Source organism: Cricetulus griseus, assembly GCF_003668045.3.
Source record: "Cricetulus griseus strain 17A/GY chromosome 1 unlocalized genomic scaffold, alternate assembly CriGri-PICRH-1.0 chr1_0, whole genome shotgun sequence".
Classification (NCBI taxonomy): Eukaryota; Metazoa; Chordata; class Mammalia; order Rodentia; family Cricetidae; genus Cricetulus; species Cricetulus griseus.
Genome location: NW_023276806.1, coordinates 27,787,637 through 27,811,380, shown reverse-complemented (window position 1 = coordinate 27,811,380; position 23,744 = coordinate 27,787,637). Strand labels below are relative to the sequence as shown.

Genomic DNA, 23,744 nt, shown 5'->3' with positions numbered 1-23,744 from the left:
TGTGTGCGTGTGCGTGTGTGTGTGTGTCGGCCCAAGCTGAGGGCTGGAACATTTGGGCCCGAGGCTCCTGCTGTGACTCCCCAAGACTCCGCCGTGCCAGCCACTGTCGATTCCCAGGGCTCATCAGCACAAACTTTATTCTTGGCAAACTTCTCTTTTTCTCCCCTCCTCCTCCGTCCCCCCTCCCCCCAGCAGATTAAATGCTCCTCCAGAAGGAAAACCGAAGCGAAAGGGAAGGAAAGAAGCTCCAACACGGACGTCTGCAGCCCGGGTGGCTCTTTATTGTTTACCCATCAGGAAGTGGACTTTTCGGTATTTTCTGATTCTCCTCGCACCTCTGCTGGGGCAAACGGAGCCTTTTGGCCCAGCTCTCAGCTTCTCGAAAAAAACAACTCCGTAATCGGCATCCGAGGAATCCACGGTGGAGAAGTTTTGCACGGTGACGCGTCACGGGACCCTCCTCTGCACTTTGGAAAGTCGTGCCCCCTCCGGAACCCGTGTTCTCGGCGCACAGACCCCAGCAAGGCGGCGTGGCCACCCGGCCTTGGCAGCCTAGCCTAGCGCACGCGGATCGCCGCAGACGCTCTCAGAGGCGCCGGCGACTGCCGCCCTCGCAGTCTGGTGCCCTTAGCCCCGGGGCCGGGCGCCCGCGTCCTTCTAAGTGGGAAAGCGTTGCAATCACAGCCGCTCCTGCTGCGGGCCCCTCGCTTTCCCACCCCGCTTCCATTCATAGTCCTCCCACACTCGGTCTTCCAACTCTCACCCACCCCACCCACCCACCCATCGACCCCCTCTTCCTGCCGTCGCTGAGTGCTCCCGCAGCGGAGCGGGAGATTACAGAGCCGCAGGGATGCCCCAACTCTCTGGAGGAGGCGGCGGAGGGGACCCGGAACTCTGCGCCACCGATGAGATGATCCCCTTCAAGGATGAGGGTGATCCCCAGAAGGAGAAGATCTTTGCCGAGATCAGTCACCCCGAGGAGGAGGGTGACTTAGCCGACATCAAGTCATCCTTGGTTAACGAGTCCGAAATCATCCCAGCCAGCAACGGGCATGAGGTGAGTGGCCGCTATCCCGAGAGGCGTGACGGGTTCAGGGGACGCAGGGAGGAAGCAAGCCGAGCGCGCGGCCACTTTGGCCGCTGCGCCCAGGTCCCTCGCGGGCTGGGCGGGGAATAACGGCCCTGGTCCACGGTGCGCACGTGTGTGAGCGGCGGGCAGGGAAATGTATTCCAAGTGGGTCTGTGGCTAAACGGCGGTGGCTGGGCAGGAAACGTTGGCCTTTACCCGACCTTGTTTCGTCCTCCGACGTTTCGGCGGGGCTGAGGGACGCCACGCATTTAAAAGCAGGGATGTCTAAACACAACTGCGAAGTTCGTCCTGGGGTAGAACACAAAGTGCATCCGCTAGCTCTCTTGGTACAGTGTGCAAAAGTGCGTTAAACCACCGAGGCTCCAAGGAGCGGAGCCTCAGGCGGGAGGAAGAAGAGGCGGGCGTGGGCCGGCCAGGAGGGGCCGTCCCAACCGCCAAGGAGTAGGGCGCGCGCCCCAACTGTGGGGGCGTTGCGGGGCCGGGTCCCCACAGCCGGCGAGGCTGCTGCGGGGAGCCGTGGGCGAGCCGACCCGAGCCACCCAACAGCATAGCCACCGCAGTCCTTCCGCCCGCAACCCCGGCACTTAAAGTGGAAAGAAAGGCGTTTATTTGGGGTTAGGCAGGCCTTGGATCTCTGCAGAAGAAAGGCGAGCTCGGCAGCAGCGGAAGCCGGGCCGCGGCTGGGGAGGAGGGACACGCTTTATCAGATCTCGGGGCCAGCTGCAGGCGACGGCGCTGGTAACCCGAGTAGAGTAAATAGAGCCACGTGGGTGCCGGCTCGAGAGAGAGCAGAGAGCCGGGCCGCGCGCGAGCATCGGATGGGCGTAGATCCCCCCAAGCCCACACCTCAGTGGCCGCTCTGGCCCAGCAGCTGGGGAAGCCTGTCTAGTGGGGACATCCACTAGAAAAGTTGATAGCCAAATGATGCCCCCAACGTTTTTTCCTCCCGGAGAGACTTGGAGAGTATACCGCTTTCCTTAAATGGCAGCCTTCTGCCCCCACCCCAAAGGAAGGGTGGTTTCGGGGGCGGGGACATTTTGGGTTTAAAGAGTACCTTTAAGAACACCTCAGAGTTACCTACCTTCTCTGTCCCGATGGCAGGGGTGAGTACGCATTTGAGAAGGCTGCGGGGGGGGGGGGGCGCCATAAGGGGGCTCTGTGTCCCAAAGTCCAGCAAAAAGTAGGGGAGGGTGGCTTGGGTGCAGTCAATGAGGTTAAAAAAAAAGTCTCTGTGTGCCCGAAGGATGAGGTCGCCTGGAGGACACAGGTTCAAAGAATCAAATACTTCCTAAACTCGAGGACTTGGTACGGTAGAGTGGCCTCCAATAGAGTAGTCCACAGATTTCCAGCCACCTCACGTTTCCAGGGTTTGCTAGTCCGAGGAGAACAGCAGTGCTTTGGAAACCGAGAACTACTGGGGTTGGGAGTTTGAACTGTCCATCTTCCGCTGTGGAAGTGAAGCAAGGAGACCCACTGACTGATACCACTGATTTGCACGTGGTTGAGTCGGGTCGGTGGCGCTTACCAAAACTGATATTAACTGGGCTACCTTTTAGATGTCTGTAACCCGACTCTCAATTTTCCCTCCCTTTAACCACAGACCAGTTCGACTCTGATAGCCTCATAGCATTCAGACTTTTAAGTTGTAAGTGAACGCAGTTCCGGCCAGGACTGCTCTTGGGCAATTTCCCTAAGACCTCAGCAAAGTGGGTTGTTTTGTTTACGTTTCCAGACCTCATTTTCAGTTACAATATCCTGGTGGCATTTAATCAAATCCTGTCAGTGTGAACCAAAGCCAAAGAGGCTGATACATCCTAGAAGTTGGGTTGTTAGAGCAGGACAGGTCATCCCCAAATTCGCTTTTCTTTTCTTTCTTTCTTTCTTTGCTACCATTTTTACCCTTTGATCTGGAGTACTTAAAAATCACTCAGAAATACACTTTGAAAAGAAGCTTTCCTGTACTCAATCAAGCCTAGCCTGTCCTTAATTTTTAACCAAACGGGCAGATGGAGTTTTACCTAAATGTCTTTCTTTGAATTATCAGCAGACACACTGAAACTGTTAGAAACTCTAAGATGCTCTTCTTTCTTTTGGGGGTGGCTACCCATACCTTTAGGTGGTCAGACAAGCACAGCCCTCTCAGGAGTCCTACCACGACAAGGCCAGAGAACACCCTGATGATGGTAAGAAGCTGGATTTCTCTTTCTCCCCGCTTTATCAGAGGACATGTGCAATTTGAGAATCTGCTTGTGGTGCTTGCATCTGAGTTCAGTAGGCTGGGACCAGATAATGCAAGACTGTGCCCACCTCTGTCCCATTTCAACATAATAGAAAGCCCAGAAAGAAAGCCCAGAAACTCAGTCTCTCTCTCATTGTGTATACCACATGGTTTAGAACCAGTCCCTGAATGAATCTGGGCCTTTGGGTTTCCACTGGCTTCCGGATTCTCAGAGAAGAAGGGTTGTTTCTGAGCAGTATTTTTCAGCAGTAATAATTTAGAATTCTTCATTTGCAAAATTGCTGTGTATAGTTTCTCAGTACAGAGGAGAAGGAAGGCAGTGTGTGGACAGATGATTGATCAGGGCTCAGTAAAACTGAGCCTAGCTTCTAAAATATCAACAAATATTAGAAGCTACAACTATCAGATGATAGACAATTCCCCCATTGCTGATTCTTGACAATACTTTAAAAAAACATTCACACACAAACCTTCCTTGCTCATTCTAAATTTAATCAGATCACCATAGGGTTCAGTTGTCATTCAGTTGGCATTTCTGGTCTCCTTCAATTACTTAACAATTGGCCTGTCTAGAATGGAATGTTTGTACATTCAGTGTGTCGACCTAGGGGCAGGGAGAGAGCTGTATATCAGCCTTCCTTCTTGGCAACAAGTAGTTATACAGATTAAAAGGCAAGGAACATTTCTTTGTCAGACTGACGTAAGTTTAGCCATGAAATTAGCTCTTCCAAAGGTTAATTCACTACAAATTTGGATTTTAGCCATACACTAGATCCAGTTTTCTCCTTTAGAATTTGGTAAAAATCCAGAAGTACAGGTGGAATTGTCGAGTTTGTCTAAAAGAAGGAGACTTCAAATGTAGAAATGTGTATGTGTTGTGGGGTAGAGGACCTCACACATTAACAGTTCAATTTTAAGTTTGTGTGTGTTCCCTTGTGTTTCTGTATTTCTCAGTCCAGTTTGTTAGCATTAGAACAAATTAAGTTGGATGAATAACATTTATTTTTGTAAAAACATCAGTCAGTAGTGTAAGTAAATTGAACCACATATTTTTTAAACATCTGGTTTGCTGTTAAGCCATTGGAGAGCATAAATATTGTCAATCTAAAGTAGAACATAATAACCCAGTTTTATATTTTATAATATTTTATGTAAACTCTGGCTTGTCTTAGAAGCAAGAGATTTTCTGATGATAATAGTTTGATATAAAAGGAAAGTCTGTGCATCTTTGTTTTTTTTTTTTTTTTATTCTCCAGGAAAGCATCCAGATGGAGGCCTGTACAACAAGGGGCCCTCCTATTCCAGTTATTCTGGCTACATAATGATGCCAAATATGAATAGTGACCCATACATGTCAAATGGATCTCTTTCTCCACCCATCCCGAGGACAGTGAGTAACATGCTGATGTTGAAAATTATTTTCAGACGTGCAAATTAATTTGTGTTTCAACAGAATGCCTATTTCTTCAAACACACTGGCAATGCCTTCATTTTATGTGACTGTTCATCACTTGGTAAGAGCTGTATAAGGAATGGCAGCCTGAGAACAGAGCTGTCTTTATGTCTCCCGTTTGGATTCTTAAATTTAGGCTAACGTGCTGAGGCAAATGAGTAGAGGGTCACGTATTATGAAACCAAATGGAGCCAAGTCAACAAGTCTATGGTTTTCATAAGTGCTGTGTTTCCATGCTGCTGATGGGAGGGAAGTGGATTGAATCTTTCAGTTAACTAAGGGCCAGGTAGCTTTCAAAGCCCTAATCTGCTTAGAGGCTCATTTGGACCTAGATATTCCAGACTGTTATTTTGGCTTCTGAAAATTACTTGTTTTATTATATTAGCTATTGTTTATAAGGAAGGCAGATGAGCCATTTTCACTTCATTGTCAGTTGGGAAAATCTCATCTGAAGACCATGTAGTGAAAGTTGTTGCTATTTTTAATCAGTTAAGACTTGAAGTTGTAAAAAAAAAAAAAAAATGTAGTGTCATACAAGTACACTATGCTGGTGTGTTCAATATTACAAAGGATTTCACGTTTGTTGTTTGGTGCTATTTCCCTTGCGTGTGGGGGCTGTGGGGGGTGGAGACTGTGCCTATGTCTCCAGAAAACATCTCAATGGTAGCTTCTAGAGGACGTGAACACGATTGTACTGGTGAATATACTGAACATACTGGAGCTTCTTAGGAAGCTGCAGAGGGCGGTCATCTCAACCTGTTCCCAGCCCCATTCCTTCACCACTCAAGTCCAGTGGTAAAGTCTCAGTAACTTCTTGGGGGCAAATCTACAGTCTCAGTGGGACTCAAAGCATCTCCAAACTGAGAAGTCAGCAACACTTGGGGGAAGGGGTGTCACTGATGCCTTAGTGACAGAATCTGAGAGCAGGGGGTTCACTGAAGAAGCAGAGAGGAAGTGGCTGGTAACCAACCTGAGTGCTTGTGGCCATCTTAATGGCCTAAGCCCTCAGTGCTTAAAGTGATAGCTCTGTGGATGGAGTCTGTGGGCCTTGTGATTTCAGACTTAACGTGATCGTTTTTTTTTCTACAAATTTCAGACGGCTCTCTAAACTAAAAACCGTAGGGAATACGGTTTTTCTCGTTTTTATAACGCAGTTGAAATGGAGCTTGTTGGGATCAAACCTTGGAGATTTTGTGACGTTCGTGTTACAAGGAATGATCCCATTATTTTAAGGCATTTCAAATATTGATGATATTTAATGTCTGTGTATTGTGTAGGATCTTCTACCTAAAATGTGAATGAACTAATAAAGCAATAGTCCATTATTTAGAAATTACCCCCAACATATACTTAAATGCTTCTGGGTTTTAAAACTTACAGAAGACTTGTTGAGCCAGAAAGACAAACATACCTGATTTTCTAAAACAGTTTTTTTCGTTTTTTTTTTTTTTTTTTTTTTTAATGGGACATTTTGGTTAAGGAACGGTTGAAAATTTGGTGGAAAAGCTAAAAGGTCAACAAATAACCTTTTCATATCAAGTTAGAGCTTTGGTAATAGAAATTCACTTCCAAAACTGTTTGTTCTACCCATGTGTACAGTTGCACCGATTTGTGGTTTATTCATGGAGCGAAGGACTGCTTCTCTCCCCAGACAAGAAATTTGGGAAAATTGGTGTAATAAACCTCCTGGTATTTATGCAAAACTCTTACAAATATTGACAATTATCCTTTTCCCTTTAAGCTAGTATTCTGTCTTAGGTCTCTGTAGCCTTTTCTCTGATTTTTCCAATGTACTCTTTTGGTGTGTGTGTATATCTGCACATGTGTGCATGCCTGCCTACTTGCCTTATATTCCAGCACCATTTTGAAATGTCCATAGGCTGGAAGATACTTACTGTTACGTGTGTATTCAAATGTTGAGACCCATGAATCAGCCATTCATTGCTTAGGGAGGATTTGTGGGCTGAGTAAATGTCACTAGGTGTAGATGGTGTTCAGAGAACCGTTATTCTATTTTCTGGTGCCTCTGCTGAGTCCTCTTGCATGTTAAAATGCACTCACGTTAGGTATGTTTTATTGAGAGACCCTGCAGTTTGCACAATTCCAGAAGCCTTTCAGTTTTAACCACAAGGCAATGTCAATTTTTTTAGAGTCCAACTGAAGTGAGTTACAATCTTTGGTTTGTAATACCTAACAGCTGTTTGTAGTGTTCTTGAGATCAAAAACACTTTAACCGGAAGGCAGTCTCTCTTCGTCGCCCTAACCACACTTTTGCTCTCTTCCTCCTTCCTTCTGCCCCCAGTGGGATTGTTTGTGTCACTGACATCAGCAATGGTAGACTTTCTTAGAGGGTGTCAGGAGCTGGTGACCATTTGCATTTGGTCATTAGGGTTGGGGCTTCCCTGTGAGTTGGATTTGCATCACAAACAAATCCTAGTTTATTGCATCTGCTAGCCTGTGAGAACTGGAGAGGACCATCTGTGGGTGAGAGAGCCATCGACTGGACCCCTCTCCTTTCTGTGTCTAACTGCAGCCCTGAGAATTCCAGCTGTGGCCAAGTGGCACACACAGGGACGCCTCTTCTGAAATCTCATCATAACCATATGCGGTTGCTCCTGTTTTAAGCCGGGCCAGGCATCATGGTGCCTATTCAGGAGAACTGCCTTCACCCATCCAATTTTTCTCCTGCAAGGTCGTTTCAGTTGGGACCTCCTTCTGAGACTGCAACTTTAAAGGGAGTGTATCTACATCAGACATCTATGAATGAGTCTCTCCTGCAATTTTCGATGCAAAGTTTTAGTTCAGGTAAATTGAGCAATCAGGGAGAAGGCAGCCATGACAACTGCTTGGTGTCAGTGCGGGCTCCTCAAGCACAGGTGATGAGAAAATGTGCAAGCCTGTTAATATTTCAGAGGCAGGACCCCCAGAGAGTTTAGTAAAAGCATATTTCTTTCGCTGAAGCTTATTTTGTGAAAATAAGGCCAATGTTGAAATATTAAAGCAACAAGAAGAAACAGTTCTTAGTGTTCTAAGCTCGGTGGTAGAGCTGGGTGTCCAAGCCTAGTGTAGAGGGATCCTGAGCTGAGCTTCTTTAACATATGAAAGTTCCCTGTTGGGATAAGATTAGCCTGTGGCCATTCATCTTGAGAATCAAACTTCCATTTGTCCCCCCTGTAGCCCAAATGGTTAACACCTTTCCAGAGAAGCCTGCCATTTCTCTTCTGATGCCTGCGGAGGGAGTGGCACCAGAGAGCCAGGAAGCTGCTGCCCATAGCCCCTGAACACAGTAGCTCTGAATCCTGAGAACTTGGAACTTTGTGGTTCTTTGTGATCATCCTGAGAGACACAGGCAGGGAAAGAGAAGGTGTTTATTCTTTTCAGCTGCGTTTTTAACCTTATTCTTAACGTGGACTTCCCGCGGACATGTTATGACCATGCATGTTTAGTTATTTAGAATGGTTTGATTCTGTTGGATGACTCTTCCTTCGTCCACATTTGTCCTTCAGACCATTGTCTGTGTCTGTTCTATCTCCCACCCCTGATTTTGTATGGGTTTACAAACAACCAAGATTTGATTTTTGTCAGTGTTCACATATGGGACAAAGGACTTTAGGTGGATTTGGCTAACCTTGAAGCCCCTGAATGCTGCTATACTGATGTTGGATGGCTTTGAGACAAACAGGGAAGAGTGACTGTGGCTTGTGCCTCATTAGAAGCCTTTAAAGGAGGAGACTCCTTGTACTGCAAGGGGCTGCCTGATTGACTTCCTGATGAATTAATTTTAGTTTTCTGATTCCAGCCGTTTAATTTCTCTCAGCTAAGTAAGCTGGCTTTTCCCTCTTTACCCTCAAGCACAGGGTGTATTTTCAAAGTGAATTCTATGCAATATTCCTATGTGGCTGTCAGGAGAAGGTGTGGGAAAATTCCTCTTCAGAGTCTCTTGTTATTCTGTCTGATCCCTCCTCACTACACTGCTACCAAGTCGAGAAAGACTCATAATTGAGAAGAATTTGGAGCGATTACCTTTGTTCCCCCAGATAGCCCAGGTCTCTAATGATGTTGATTACTCTGGGATCCCAGGGAGCCATCCTGGAGCCCTTTAGTAGCCAACCCTGCATTTACAGTTTATGTCTTTTCAAATGACCCTGGGAGCTTTGTTTGTCTGTTTATTCAGAAAGTCATGAGAACAACCCAAGATATTGTAATTTCTATAACACAAGATCACTAAATCAAAGTGGGAACAAATCATTTGTTGTTGTTGTTGTTGTTTGCTTGGTCTTGATTTTTTTGAGACACAGTGTTGCTACATAGGGCCTCGAACTCACAGAAATACAAGGGCTTCTGCTTCCCAAGTGCTGGGATTAAAGGCATAACAGGCAAGCTGAATCCTACTGTTTGAAACTGATCATACATCACAGGCCTGAATCCAGCTTTACTCTCCTCACCGTCTTTACTCCAGCCACACACTTTGGAATGACTAGCAGAGCTAGAGTTTCACAAGTAAGCCCACCTGGCCCACCATGGAGCCTCGCAAGCATGTCAGCTGTGGAGTTTTTAAAGGTGAATTTGTTAATTCTGGAGGCAGGCCCATTTGGATTTATGAGGTTAACATTTTTTTTTGAGCAATCAGAGCACTCCCATTTTTCCCCCCTGACTCCTTGGTTCTTCATTTACATATCATGGATAAGATGGGGATTTTATGGATCATTTTCCCTTTGATTTTGGAGAAAGGCTTGGAGTTTAAAAATAAAACATTCCAGTGTTGTCTGTGGCGGCAGAAAAAGCATGTGTGCATTATTTCCAGGTACAGGGAGCACTTGGCAGCTGCCATAGCACGGGCGTTGCTGGCATAGGACTGAAGGTTGGTTTTTGAAAAGGAGGCATATGTTTTAAAGCAGTGCTCTTTATAAGCAACTGTGACAAGCTGGTCCAGGCATACACTCACTTAGGGAAAGCTGAGGATGTAGCTGGTTTGTCACAGTGTCTGCCTGCTAGGAAACGAAGCCCTGGGTTTGGCCCTCAGCACCATACAAAGAACATGTGGTGGTACTCACACATTTGTAAACCCGGGACTTGGGAGATGGAGGCAGGAGGATCAGAAATTCAAGCTAATCCTCAGCTACTTAGTGAGTTCTGGGACAGCCTGGCCTACAAGAAATCCCATATCAAAGGGGTGGGGGCAAGGACAACAGGTAGTAGCCATGGACTTTATTGAAATAACTGTTAAAAATATACTTTCAGGGAGCTGGAGAGATAGATGGCTCAGAGGTTAAGAGCAATGGCTGCTCTTCCAGAGGTCCTGAGTTCAATTCCCAGCAACCACATGATGGCTCACAACCATCTATAATGAGATCTGGTGCCCTCTTCTAGCATGCAGGGAATGCAGGCCAAACACTGTATACATAATACATAAGTTATATATATATATATATATATATATATATATATATACAAATTTGGTGGCACACATCAGTAGTCATAGCTGCTTGGAAAGCTGAAGCAGGGAGATTGAAATTTCTGCGTTCAAAGCCAGCCTGAGCCAGCATAGCAAGGGTCTGTATGTACGTGTGTGTGTGTGTGTGTGTGTGTGTGTGTGTGTGTGTGTGTGTGTATAAATACATAAACTCATGGTTGTCTTTTAAATACTGCAACTTAAAATTTTTAATTTTATTCATGGATATGTGGTCTATTTGGTGCATACCAATGAATACTGTATGCTATGTTTGTGTTATTGCTCTGAGATCACCAATAGAGTCTAACCTCAGTTCGGAGGGTGGAGCCCACATTTGGCTGACCAAAGTGGACCATAGAGTTTTCCTGGTGGACTTGGGGAGATAGAAGGACACTCAGAGGAGAAAAAGGTGGAGCCAAGAGGTTGTGCAGGCTTTTCTCTCTGGGAAGTGGGCAGAGAGAGGTGTTTGTGTCTTCACTGTAGCCCCACTGATGCTCAGGGTTATTCCCTAACATTTACTCCTGGGTTTTATTATTTTTTTTAATGAAATCGAAATAGGCATATGTGTAGAGGTCAGAGGACAACTTTGGAAGTTGTTCTCTCCTTCCACTGTGCCCAGGGTTAGAATTGAGGTCATCAGGCTTATACAGGCAAGTGCCTTTACCTGATGAGCCATCTCACAATGGTCCTGATTTGATTTTTTTAAAGTGAAATCACAATTTAGTAATTGTGACCTTTCCTTATAACCCCGTAAATTAAAGATGTAAATGATCTAATCTCTAAAACTTGGAGCCCCAAAATCCAAAAATAATTAAAGCCCAACAGTGATGATGGGGAAAAAATACCGGTGAAGAAGCAGGGCTCTTCATCAAGAGGGCTGTGCAGCAAGTAGGGACTGCTAACTCAGAAACACCCAGCTGCTTGTGTTTCCCACTTAGGAGAGGTGATAGTGAGGAGCTAAGTCTCTAGAGAAGGCATTTATGTGCTGTGTCAACTCTAGGTCAGTTCACCAAAATCATGAACTTGCCTGTGTGTATCATTCCAAAGCTCTCTAGGGAATGAGTATGTGTGGGAAGTTCTCCATGGCAGCCCAGAGTAGGAAGAATTTAGGTTGCCTCTCTCACTTCCCCAGTTAGAGGAAGAGAAGAAGGTCTGGATATAGAATATTTTCATTTTTCCAACTGTCTATACATAATGAATCTTTCAAAACTCTATTATTGATCATTGTGACTTCTTATGCTCACCAATCAATAATCCTATATGACATCTGATGGCAGTTTTGCAGAAACCACATTTTGATCTTCATCAGAGTAATTCACTACTAAGATGATAAAAAGTTTACTTTATTAAAGATGATTAACCAGGTCTGGGGGCAAAGGCCTATAATCCCTGCTGCTCAGGAGGTTGAGACAGAAAGATTGCAAGTTTCAGGATGGTCTGGAAGATTTTGTAAGATTCTGTCTTGAAGAGAAGGGAAAAGAGGGCTGGACATAAGCTCCATGGTAGATGCTTGCACAGCATGAGACTCTGGACTCAGTACCCAGTAGGCAATATGAGTGGATGAATGAGCCTGTTGTTACTCAACACTGAGAAACATGGGACAGAGAGGCAGACGTAGGGAGGCTCTGTGACATGAGAAGAGGAGTGAGTGCCTCTGGGGAAGCTTCACTTGAAAAAAAAAATATATTACCAGCCTCTAACATTCACCTACCTACAAATTTTAAATCTGATCCAATTTAATTTTTAGAAATTTCAATCCTGATAAACCTTTAAAGATTAATTTTTGTCTTATGTGTAGGGTGTTTGTGTGTGTGTGTGTGTGTGTGTGTGTGTGTGTGTGTGTGTGAGAGAGAGAGAGAGAGAGAGAGAGAGAGAGAGAGAGAGAGAGAGCAGGAAGGCAGGTATGTACGTGTGAGAGACCAGAGGCATCAGACCCCCTGGAACATGGTTTTGAGCCACCATGCTAGGAGCAGAACTTGGGTCCTCTAAAAACAGTAATGACTCAGCCATTTCTCTATCCCTTAATCTGATAGTTTTGTCATAAACGCCTTCAACAATGATGGTAGTTGTTCCCTTGGTCGTGAGTTCATCAGGGATTGAGATAGGTATATCAGTCTAGAACAGAAGGAATGTCCACCAGTCATCAGTTCCCCACTCCTCGCCAGACCAATAAAGCACCAACAGGAACTGTATACATTCTTGTCTATTTTTATATTTCTAATATGCTCGCTTTCTCTATCAAATCAAATTCCTTATGAAATACAAGACCTGAAAGTATCTACTAAATAACGTTGTCTTTTAGTGTTTCATTTTTATCTGATTTGTTGCAAAGGGCCATTAGACCTCTGTGCTTGAACAAAAGTCAGTATCTCATGGTATGCTCTGTTTCCAGGTAATATCTGCAGATAGCTCATTGGAAGAAGCAAAAGGAATGGGGCCGGAGCCTCAGGAGATCTCTTGTCTCTTACATAGGTCCTAGACACCCAGGGCAAGTGCAGGTGGTAGAAATGGGGCTTTTCCCCCACAAGTGCACAGAAGCCACCCCCGAATGTCCTTTATTATCATGTCACTAATGCCTTGCAATGTGTTTCTACTTTCTCCTGGCTAGAAAGGACCAGGCTTTCACTAGCGACTGGGGCATTTTTAGATATTAGAAATTCTGTATAATCTTCATAGATACATGTGGCTAGGGTGGCTTCTAAGCCAGTGTGTGCCATAATTTGGTTACACTGTTCGGTGACATTGAGAACATGACTTTGAGTTTTTTAGGGCAGTGTTGGTGGAGGAAGGTGCAGGGTTAGATGCCAGATGACCTGAGGCCTACTTCGAAGTCTGTTGCCCTCTTCTGGAAGTTTTCCCCTTCCCCAGCCTTTGTTTTCTCATTTACAAAATGGGACCTTTCTTGTGCAGCTGGCCTGCCTTGCTGTGCCAATGTGGCATTCTGGTGGCACAAAGCCTGTGAAGGTGCGGCTTCCTAGCCATGATGGTAGAATAGGAGTCTAAAATGGTGTGAACCGGTCGGTCCCTGGATTCCCTCTTGGTAGGACTCCTGCAGCTGTGACTAGTGTGTGGCTGGACCATGAAGCTGTGGAGAAAGGAGGACACATGGCTCTTCTTGTACCATGATGCTAGTCGGATCCTGGACCCTGGTTCATGAAAGCCTCCCCCTAACCTTTGGGAAGTATTCACATGACCACGTTTTTTAGGGGCTTAGCAGCATCCTTGTCTTTTTGTGGTGTTTTTCTTGAGCTCCCTTTGTCTGCTGGGTATTAGGAGAGCTTTCTTCTCTCACCTTTCATACCTGCCCTCTCCCCTGAGGAAGTGAGATATGTAGAGGAATAGCTTCCAAATTCTCCCTAAAATCTCGTATCCTCTCAGCATTTGATAGGAAGTTATCAGAGAACCTATGCTCTTTACATGGCATAGGAGAATATTGGGGTCAGAAGAGGTTCTCCTCCTTAACCATTTAGGTTCTGGATTTCTTCCTTCCTTTGTGAAATTACATGGAGAGGAGCTTGAGACCTTGGGGATGTGAGGACAAAGGGCTGGTTACATTTTTCCCATAACATTTTCTTCTGGCTTGAATCTATCTGTCATGGCACCAAAGTAGATCAGGTCTGAGGGACATGTCAGCTGGGCACTAAGGGGAAAAAAAATCAGTCTGTGGAAAGTTCTAGTCTCTATAATGTCTCCTGCGATAAGGTGCTTTGTAGATGCCCTCCAATCATTTGGATCAAGGAAAAGACATGAGATGAGATGAGGTTTTGGCTTGATGTTGCACAGAGCAAAGGCAACGGCCCGAGTTCCACCCAGTACTGACAAAAAAGGAAAGGAAAGAAACAGACACTGTAATATAGTCTTATTTCAAATATATTAGACTTTAAATTTATATAATTAAAGTGAGACAAAAAACCAAAAGTGTTAAAAGCAAAGAAATGTTTACTACTTACTAATATTGAGCAAATGAGCCAGCCTGCCCACCCACAGGGTTAAGAGAATCAACTCTCTTGAATATCGCTCAGTGTGGTTTTTTTTGTTCTTTTTTATGAATATGCTAAAATTCTTAGGTTAATAGTCAGTATCACTGTTTCTTAGTTTGAAATGGAAATGGGAAAACAAAGTATTAAAAAAATACTACCTTGTACTTTAGTTTAATGTTCACATGAAACTGGTGTGTAGGCTAAAATCACTGTGTTAGCCTGCTAGTGGTACATGCCTTTGATCCCAGCACTCTGGAGGCAGAGGCAGGAGGATCTATCTCTGAGTTCAAGGCCAGCCAGCCTGGTCTACAGAGTGAGTTCCAGAACAGGCTTCAAAATTACACAGAGAATCCCTGTCTTGAAAAACAAAAACAAACAAATAAAATCACTGTGTTAAAGTCAAGCTTGTCCTAAGGATGGCAGGAACCTATCCCCAAGTTACTAGATCGTAGTCTGAAGTACGGACTTGTTTATTATCATTAAAAATAGTCTCATATGCCTCGATGAATAGAAAAAAGTTATTGAATCAACCATAATATTGATAAACATGTAAAGCAGGCAAGCTACTTGATTTGGTTAGAAATTTCTTTATAAAACCCTTACCTATTTTTATGAAGATAAAAATATTTTAACTACAAAGGGTTGCTCAGCAGCCTTTGAGACTTCTTTCTTGTGTGTGTGTGTGTGTGTGTGTGCGTGCGGTGTGTGTATTTTGCACTTGTATTAAAGCATTGGCTTGGGCTCCATGTCAGGCCTGTGGCCTACAAACTTGAGGTCTCATCACTCAGCCCTAGTCAAGCCCAGGTGGAGGGTGCTGAAGTTCTGTTTAACTGCAACCAGACTGTATTGGGTTTTCTTTGAGTGCCTTGCCCTGTTGATCCCAGAGGGAAACCTACACTGTTCAGCATCATTTGGAAAGCTTCCCAACAATCTGGAGCAGTTGCTTGCAGGTCTCACCCCACCTCCTCACTTCTCCTGCAGCGCCTACCCCTGTCTGGGTTCTTGGGGCTTAGTGTCCCTTAGTGTCCCATTCATCATCTTGTCCACACTTAAGGCGGCAGGGTAGAAGATGCCACTCCCATGAAGCATTTTGACAATTTCTCCTCCAACTAAGAGTGGCCTTGCTCTCCTGTACATTTCTACAAGATTTTATGATTTTCTATACATTTTAAAAATAGATTTATTTTTTAAAGTTGTATGCATGCTTGAATGTCTGTGCATGGGTATGTGCAAGTGTTTGTGTGTGCATTGGTACCTAAAGAGGCCAGAGGTGTTAGAACCTCCTAGAGGCTATTGTGAGCCACTCAACATGGGTGCTGGGAACTGAATTCAGGTCCTCTGCAAATGCAATAAGGGCTCTTAACCGCTCCAGCCCCTGTGTATATGTTTTTGTATGAGTTGGGTATCTCCATATGGATTTCTTACCATCGATTCCATTGAGGATACGAATAGAGTTTTCATCTTCTGTTACCCACAAATTTTTATACTGCAAATCAGTGTTACAGCTCCTTCACCAGATGTTTAATGAAACAAGTTAGGAATTTTCAAACTTAAGGAGCAAAAGGTGGCAATGCCCGATACCAGTCCATATGGAAATGAAAACTCTTAAAAATGTATGGCTTTGTGCTGAATCCCAAAGCTAAGATTGGGTTCAGAAATTTTCATCCATTAGACAGTGTTTGTGAGCTTGATGTGAAGCCATCAGTTTCAAGTATCTGGTCTATGTCAGAACTTTTCTATATTCCATGACCATAAATGAGGTCATTTCGTACTCAAGGCAACTCAGTGCTGGCCCTAACAGACACCCCCGACCCTCACCCCCATACAGTGGATGAGGGAACTGAGACACAGTAGGTGAAAAAAGTGGAGAAACCGAAGATCGTATGAAGAAGATCTGGTCACACAGCTGGCCCGTAGACGGAACGATGCACGGGACCTAGGTCCTGACTGTCGCTGCAGGCTGCTTTCTGCAGCTTTAGCCTGGCTTACCGTCACCCAGAAGATGCTGGAGTTTTCAGTCAGTGGACTTATCACTCAAAGTGATTCATAGAGAGGTGTGTGGTGACAAATGAGATCCCGTGTGAAAGTGTGAACTCTTCCACGTTGTCTTTGGTGGTGAGAGCTGTTACCTGAGAGTGGGCAGTAGAGGGAAGGAGTTGGAAGATGTTGGGCAGTGTTTTGGAGTGCTCCAGCTTGAAGACCAAGGGGGGGGGGGCGTTAAATAAATGGTGGCCTTAGAAGGAAGAGTCGGTTTTGAGACACATAGCCATGAGTTTTGCTTAGGCATTTTTCTATGTCTTCATTTTTATGTCAAGCAAACAAAACACTGAGATCTAGGCCCAAGTCTTCATGTCATGAAGCATCCTTTTGTTCCATCCTTAAAAATAAGCCAGTGATATCGCACAAAATCACTTGACCTTACCTTGACCAGAATCTTCTGTGTGATCATGAGAAATAAACATGCTGCCCACGGATGAAGAGAGAAGTGGTATTAGTAAAAAGTGCATATACTAGGTAATGCATGTACTCCTCACTACACAACTACGGAGGACATACTGGTACTCTGTGTTTCCTATGGAGAATCTGTGGCAAGGAGGAGGCAATTTCTTCTTGGGAGAGAAAAGAGAAATAAACTTGGTTGTTTATTGAGCCAAAGTTCAGCAACTGGTAAAGCTTGGAATCAGGCACAGGTGTGTCTCTGATGCAAGACATAGGACTCAATCCATAAGCTAACACTCCACACAAAAGGGCCCTGAGAGGAATGCCCACAACCAGTAAACTACTTTGAGGATGGGAATGACTGCTATGCTTTAGAATAATGGCAATAACTAGGCTTCAGGATGGCTTAAGTAGTAGGTGCTAAGGACATTTGAAAATGATCGGCTGATTCATTCAACACGTAACTGTGTCATTGCTCAATATGGTTTAGAAAATTCCCAGGAAATATTTATTGCTTAAGGGCATCACACATAATTACTTTTCCATATGCTTTAAAGGGAACCCGTAAGGGCCTCAGTGCCGTGTCCCTGTCCCCCCCACTCCCTCCCCGTTATTCTCTACTAGTACGGAGTAGATTAATCAAATAGCTGTGTGCCCAGAGATTTTGTGGTGCTTGGACACTGGCAAGGTAACGTATATCCTCTATAGGAGCCAGGCATTTACACACAAAACTCTTCCAAAGGGTGTTCTTTGTATGACACATGGTTCTGTTGCAGGATGGGCGTCACTTTTAGCAGTTAGTTCTGATGTTGCTGGTGGCATCGTTAAGGTAAATAAGAGAAATTCGTTTAATAGTTATGGGAATCACAGTCATTCCTGGGGTGTTGGCAACAGTGGGTTTTCTTTCAAAAGTGAAGAAAACTTTTTAGGGAAGTATTTATTAGGATCTGTCTTTTCTCTCCCAAGAAGAAATTGCCTCCTCCCTCTCTTTTCTCCCTCCTCCACTCTTCCTCCCTTCTCTCCCTCTTCTCCCCTCCCCCTCTTTCTTCTTATTTGTCATATATATATATGAATATATATGTAATATAAATGTAAGTCGGGGGGAAACCCATGAAAGAACAGAAAAATAAAGGAAAAAGTACCTAGATTTCTGTCATTCTGACGTAACAGTTTCAGTTATGTCTACCTGTGTCTTAGTAGATGCTCATAAACTCATAAAATTATTCTCTGGTAATTGTTTTGCTTTCACCAAAAATTCTCTGCTTATTTTTCTATGTGAGTAAATGTAAAAGTATATCTTCAGCTCTAGATGCCAGATGACACCTCGCCATGAATTTTTTGATCTTCAAGTTTGGCTGCTAAGGGATTTGTTTTAACTAACGCCTCAATGAGGCCAGGTTAAAATAAATTTAGTGCCTATTTTTGTCCCATGTTGGATGCTGTCTCCTATTTTTCTTGATTTAGTAACTATTAATTTAAATGAATTACTGGTTTTGTTTGTTTGTTTTTGTTTTCATTTTAAGACAGGGACTCGTTATGTGCATAACCCAGCCTGTCCCAGACTTATAATCCTCCTGCCTTAGCTTCTGGAGATACTGGGATCATAGGCATAGGCTGCCATATCTGCTTCCCTTAATAAATGCTTCAAAACTACTACTTTACACAAAAATGTACTTTTCTGTTTCTTTACTGTTGCCCAGACAAGGGCCCTGTAAGTTATTATGAAGATAGCTAAGGTCCCTAACAAGAGAAAACACTTCCGACCATTCGTTTGGGACTATGTACATTTTATCTCAGGACAGTAGGGCTATGAAAGTTCCTTTGACCTTGGTAGGTTGGAACAGCAACTAGAAACCCATCTTGATTCCAATTCACTAATAAGAAGAAGATTCCCATTGTTACAGTGATGTCTGAACCAACCCAACGGTTTAGGGTTAGGCAGGTTTCCTGGCCCGAGTGAAGACAGACACCAAAGATACCCTTATTTGTCACCCCAGGACATTCACTGATGGTGCTTTTTTTGGACAGTGGGATGAGCCCTATCGTGGACATCCTGAAGGCTCATAGTTTAGCACAGAGCAGACAGGAGCTACTCCTCATCACAGATGGACCTAAAGAGGCAGCAGGGAACAGAGACAGCTGTGGTCCCAGAACGTGGCAGCCTGTTCCCACAGGCTCTTAGGACTGTAGTTCTCTGTGCATGGGACTGGAGAGATAGCTCAACAGTTACAAGCATTGTTGCTCTTCCAAAGTGCCTGGGTTGGATTCCCAGCACCTACAAGGTACCTCACAAACACTTAACTCTACTTCTAAAATATCCAGTTTCCTTTTCTGGCCTCTGGGCACCAGGTGTACCTGTGGCACACAGAGACGCATACAGGCAAAGCACCCATACACATAAAATAGTTGTTTTTTTTTTTTTTTTTTTTTAAAAAAAAGGACATGTATTTAAGTAACCTACGATGATTTAAGAAAATAATTTGGAGGTATTTAATGGAGCCTTTGAGTAAGTTTATTGCTGCAAGTTAACTGGGACCCCCTCCTGGTTTCTTTTTGGTGCCCCGTTGCTGTCTTGCTCATGCCTCTTTCAGAAATCTTTTCATGTAAGAGCTTTTCTGTGTGTATTCTTTAACCACAATTCAAGTTGTGGTGTCTAACCTGACAACAGTTAGAGCTGGGCATTCAGAACCGCAGGAGGGAAAACAAGTATCAATTCCTTATATTGTGACGGGTCTGGGGACATCTTAATTGCCTGATCCCAAACCAGTTCAAGCCACTTGGCATATATAAGCTGTTTGTTTGCATTTCTTGCTCAGCAATATTTGACTAAAATGTTTGATATCCTAAAGATAAATTGAATATTTGATATCCTGAAGATAGTTAGAAATATAGGAAGGAATGGCGTCTTTAAAAATGGTATAACTTAGTTACTGTTGATTAAAAAAAAAAAACCACAAAAAAACTTGGTCAGCAACTGTGGCAAGAAGTCATAATGCTTCTGGGAAGAAAGTGTCGGCCTTGGTCTGTGAACTAGAGTCTGAAGTCTTCCATTCTGTTTAGTGAATAACATGAAGGTGGAATGCAGAGATGGACTGACAGCCAAGAGCACTTGCTGCTCTTGCAAAGGACCTGGTTTAGTTCCTGGCACCACATGGCAGATTACAACTCTTGATGACTATGGTTCTAGGGGACCTGATGTCCTCTTCTGGCCCCCAAGGGCACCAGGCATGCACAAGGTACACAGGCATGCATGCAGGCAAAACACTCACAAAATGAAAAATTAATAAAATTGAAAAAATAAAAACAACATGAAGCTAACAGCAAAGTCAATTAATGTAAGTTTAAATTAATTAGACCTGATGAGGGACTTATATATCCAGTTGTAGTAATTAAGGATTCTGCATTTCAAGAGTAAGTTTTCTCTGATAACCCATCTGGGGACTTGGGAACAGCAGATGTCCGTGGAGTGCTGGAGAAACTGTGTCTTTCAAGTTGCTGTCGAGGAGATGGGTCATTTCAGGCATATATGGGCTGTTTGTTTTCATTCTTATTTTAATAGTCCTTAAATGAACTTGGTGACGGCTATGCAGTATGAAAATTGAAAATGCATGGTTGCTTGAGAAAGTCCTTTCAAAGGCTCTGTAAAGTCTTTAGAGTTCTGCTAGCTCATGGTGGAAGAGAAAGACCTGTGTAGAGTTGGGCTGGATACCTGGTTCCCTTTGTGTCTTGACCCAGTGCTTTCTTTGAGCTATTTTCTTAGCTGGAAGGGGTCACAGCAAGGAGCTGTTACATGGACTAAGAGAGACACAGTCAAGCCCACATGCTTTCTTGTTTAAAAGTCTCCTGGCCTGTTAGGTACCTGACATTTGAACCAACACATGGAAGGAAACCCATCTTTTCTTTTTCTCCACCTCACATTATTCCATCAGTACTTTGAGAGATGGAGGTTTTCTGTGCTGTAGAGTGGAAACCAAAAGTCTTCTGGGAGGAGTATGGCATGGGCTACAGACCACCTGCATCACTGACAGTCTTCGGAGAGAAACGCAGTCAACCACGCCAGGCAAGGCACCTGCGTCTAACTTGATTCTGTCTAACTGCTCAGTGGAAAGGCCCACTGTACACCCTTCCTGTACATTCCCTCCGGAAGTGCTGGAGCTCCTGCCCCTTGCTTCATTTTCTTGAGAAAACACTTTGGTGTTTTGTTGTCACCGGTATCTCCACCACAGGAGTGAGCCACACAGTAGCCTTCCTCTTGGAGAACAGATCTGGAAGAATTTTCCCTTGTGGCTTTTTTTTTTTTTTTCCCCATCAGAAGAGGAAGAATTTCTTTCCTTAGGTGGTTTGATCAGTAGTTTTTTTGTTTGTTTTGTATTAGCTTTACTTTTGCTGAATTGTTCACATAACAAAGGTTTCACTCCTGTGAAGTACACAATTATTGGGGTTTAGTGTATTCAGGGTTTCAAAGTCATCACCACAGTCAGCTAGACAACATTCTCCTCACCTCAGAAAAGCAACCTGTGCCCTTCAGCACTCCCCACCACCCCCGTTTTGCTTCTCTCAGCCCCCGCCCCAGGCCTGAGTTCTGATCGAAAGACTGGGCTGCTCAGGACATTTCACAAATAGAATCATATACACACATAGAATTCAGGTCTTTTGTGATTTTCTTCCTTTCTTCCTTCATTTCTTTTTTCTTCTTTTCCTCCAAAACCAGAGCCTTGCTATATAGTCTGGGCTGGTTTTAAACTTTGAATCTTCCTGCCTCAACCTCCCAAGCACCAAGATTCTAGGCTGTGACTGACACTGGTCACTTGGCATTTTGTATTGAGGCTGGTGTTGTTCTAATGGCCAGCACTTTCTTTCCCATCTGGCTTCTCAGGGCTGCCCCTCGCTCCTGAAGGTGGGGTGTTGTGAGAGACAGAGATATGCTTTAGTGTGCCATGAGGAAAGCGCGGTTAGATTGTGCAGGGAGAAAAGAAAGCCAAAGCTAGCTGCTATTTCAGATGCCTAATCTGTGGTGGGAATATTTTTGATGGCAGATCTTTTATCAGTTTTAAAAATTGGATACTGTATTCTTATTTATGATGAATGTACCTTGGCTGCATAATTATCTTTTAACTCAGATTATAGTATACACTTATGGCTGTATTAGTGATGGAAGGTGAAAATTCCTATTTCCTGTAAACTCGATCATTGCCCTTTTTTTTTTTTTTTGCCTCCTTATTAAGTCTCATTATTTCAGTGTGATTGCAAACTGTTAGAGAGTTGATATCTGAAGGACTGCCAGCTCTGCCTCTTTCTCAATGTTTTGTTTGTGCTGTTAATGTCACCTGGGTCCTCTGGGACAAAGCAAAGGCAGGGGAGGGGGTAATCTACATGTTACATGTTTGATAAAGCTTACGTTTTTTCATATGGAAAACTGGAATTGTAGCGTTTTCTTCCTGTGTCTCAATGGACAGTGCAGTGCTGTCTTCACATCACCCCAGGTGGGTGGCCAGAGAACTGTGCTAATACTTGTCCAAGTGACACACCTCTGGCACTCTTGAAGCTCTGTATTTCAGGTGAAGGGACTTTTTATTGAGTCCACAAATCATAGTCTTCAGAAGACTGCTCTTTCTTCTTCTGGTTAGGTCAGCAGCTCAGCCTGCTCAGTGTTTTTTGTTTTGTTTTTTAAGATTGTCGGGGGTCACGTGGGTTGTTTCCAGCTGGCTGGCTGTGGGCAATGGCTGCTCCATGTTGGTGAAGTCCAGCTGAATTCCATCATTTGAGATTCTGCTTCACAGTGACCTTAGGGTGTCTTCAGTTCGCCCTTCCCATGGCCCTGCCCTCCAGCAGCTGTGTGGGAACTCTGCTGCCCGCCTTTCCTCTGGGTTAGGTATCAGCTAGGGTGCTTCTCATTTAAAACCAGAGACCTCTGCTTTGTGCAGGTGACAGCCCTGAGTAAGAGCCAGTCCTCAGGTTTTCACAAGCTTCCTGAGGAACTGGGAGCTAGCTACGTATTCTCTATGCCATCATAGCCCTGTTTTAGAGCCCAGACATACATAATTTTTATTAGTGTTCATTACACATATAAAACAGTGTCTCATTATGACCTTGTCATACATGTATATAATATACTTCAAACACACTCACCCCATCACTCTCTCAGACCCTCCATATATTTCGTCTTTCATTTTCATGTCTTTCAGAAGAACATCTATATTCCATATGTAAGAGAAACTGCTCTATTTGTCTTTCAAAGTCTGGTTTATTTCCTTTACTAAGATGATCTCCGGTCTCAAATGGTTTTCCTGCAAATGGTGCAATTTCATTCTTTATGACTGGGTAATACTCCTTTGTGTGTATATGCCATATTTTTCTTCAGCCATTGATATTGCCTCTCTGAATGCCACAATGCAGCCGTTGTGAATCACTTTCCCAACATGGTTGTGCACCCTGAGCTCTGCCTTTGATTCCTTTGGGAATATGCCCAGACGTGGCATGGCTGGATTATATGTGATCCTGTTTTTAGTTTTTCAATGTTGGACCTAGTCTTGTGTGTCCTGATGGCAGAAGCTAGTCCCCAGGGGTATCTGCCTAGACAAGCAGCTTGTCCCTTGCCCTGGAGCAGGTAGGAAGGCAGGAGGAAATCTCCACTAGACAGAAAGACTGTTTCCATAACAGCGGTGTGTGAGCAGCTTTGTTCTTCACTGAAGAAACAGCCAAGGGAAATGGGACTTCAGTTGTTTCAAGAATTTAGGTTGGAAGAATTACTTCAGAGGGTGGGACTAATAATAAGCATTGGTGTGGCTTATGAAAGGCAAGCACAGAACCTGATTATCTAAAGGTTTGAAGACTCAATGTTTGTCTGAAACGATTGGAATGGCTCACCTGAACGGACACCAGGCTTGAGATGTATCTGCTGTGGGTGCCCTCACCCCTGCCTTCTCACCTCTCACCTTCGTGAGCAGTTCTCTGACCCTCCAAGTCCTTGAAGAGATTATATTCCTTCCTGAGGGTGAGAATAAGTAGGCCAGCATAGAGGTTATGCTATGTAACGAGTCTCCTTGCGTTATTACAGAACTGTCACCCCATTCTCAACTATGGCCATTTCT

General features: G+C 44.2%; 1 protein-coding gene across 6 annotated transcripts in view; it reads left to right on the top strand.

Annotated features, from left to right (window-relative positions):
• The first annotated feature begins 850 nt into the window (after positions 1-850).
• Lef1 (lymphoid enhancer binding factor 1) overlaps positions 851-23,744 on the top strand; it is a 108,791-nt gene continuing 85,897 nt past the window's right edge. For 4 of the 6 annotated variants that reach the window (XM_035451041.1, XM_035451038.1, XM_035451042.1 and 1 more), the window contains exons 1-3: positions 851-1,057; positions 3,207-3,273; positions 4,586-4,719. In XM_035451041.1, the coding sequence (XP_035306932.1) occupies positions 851-1,057; positions 3,207-3,273; positions 4,586-4,719 (408 nt within the window). Of the gene's footprint in view, positions 1,058-2,184; positions 2,194-3,206; positions 3,274-4,585; positions 4,720-23,744 lie in introns of those variants that run through there. The other 2 variants (XM_035451044.1, XM_035451043.1) reach the window with 1 other exon arrangement.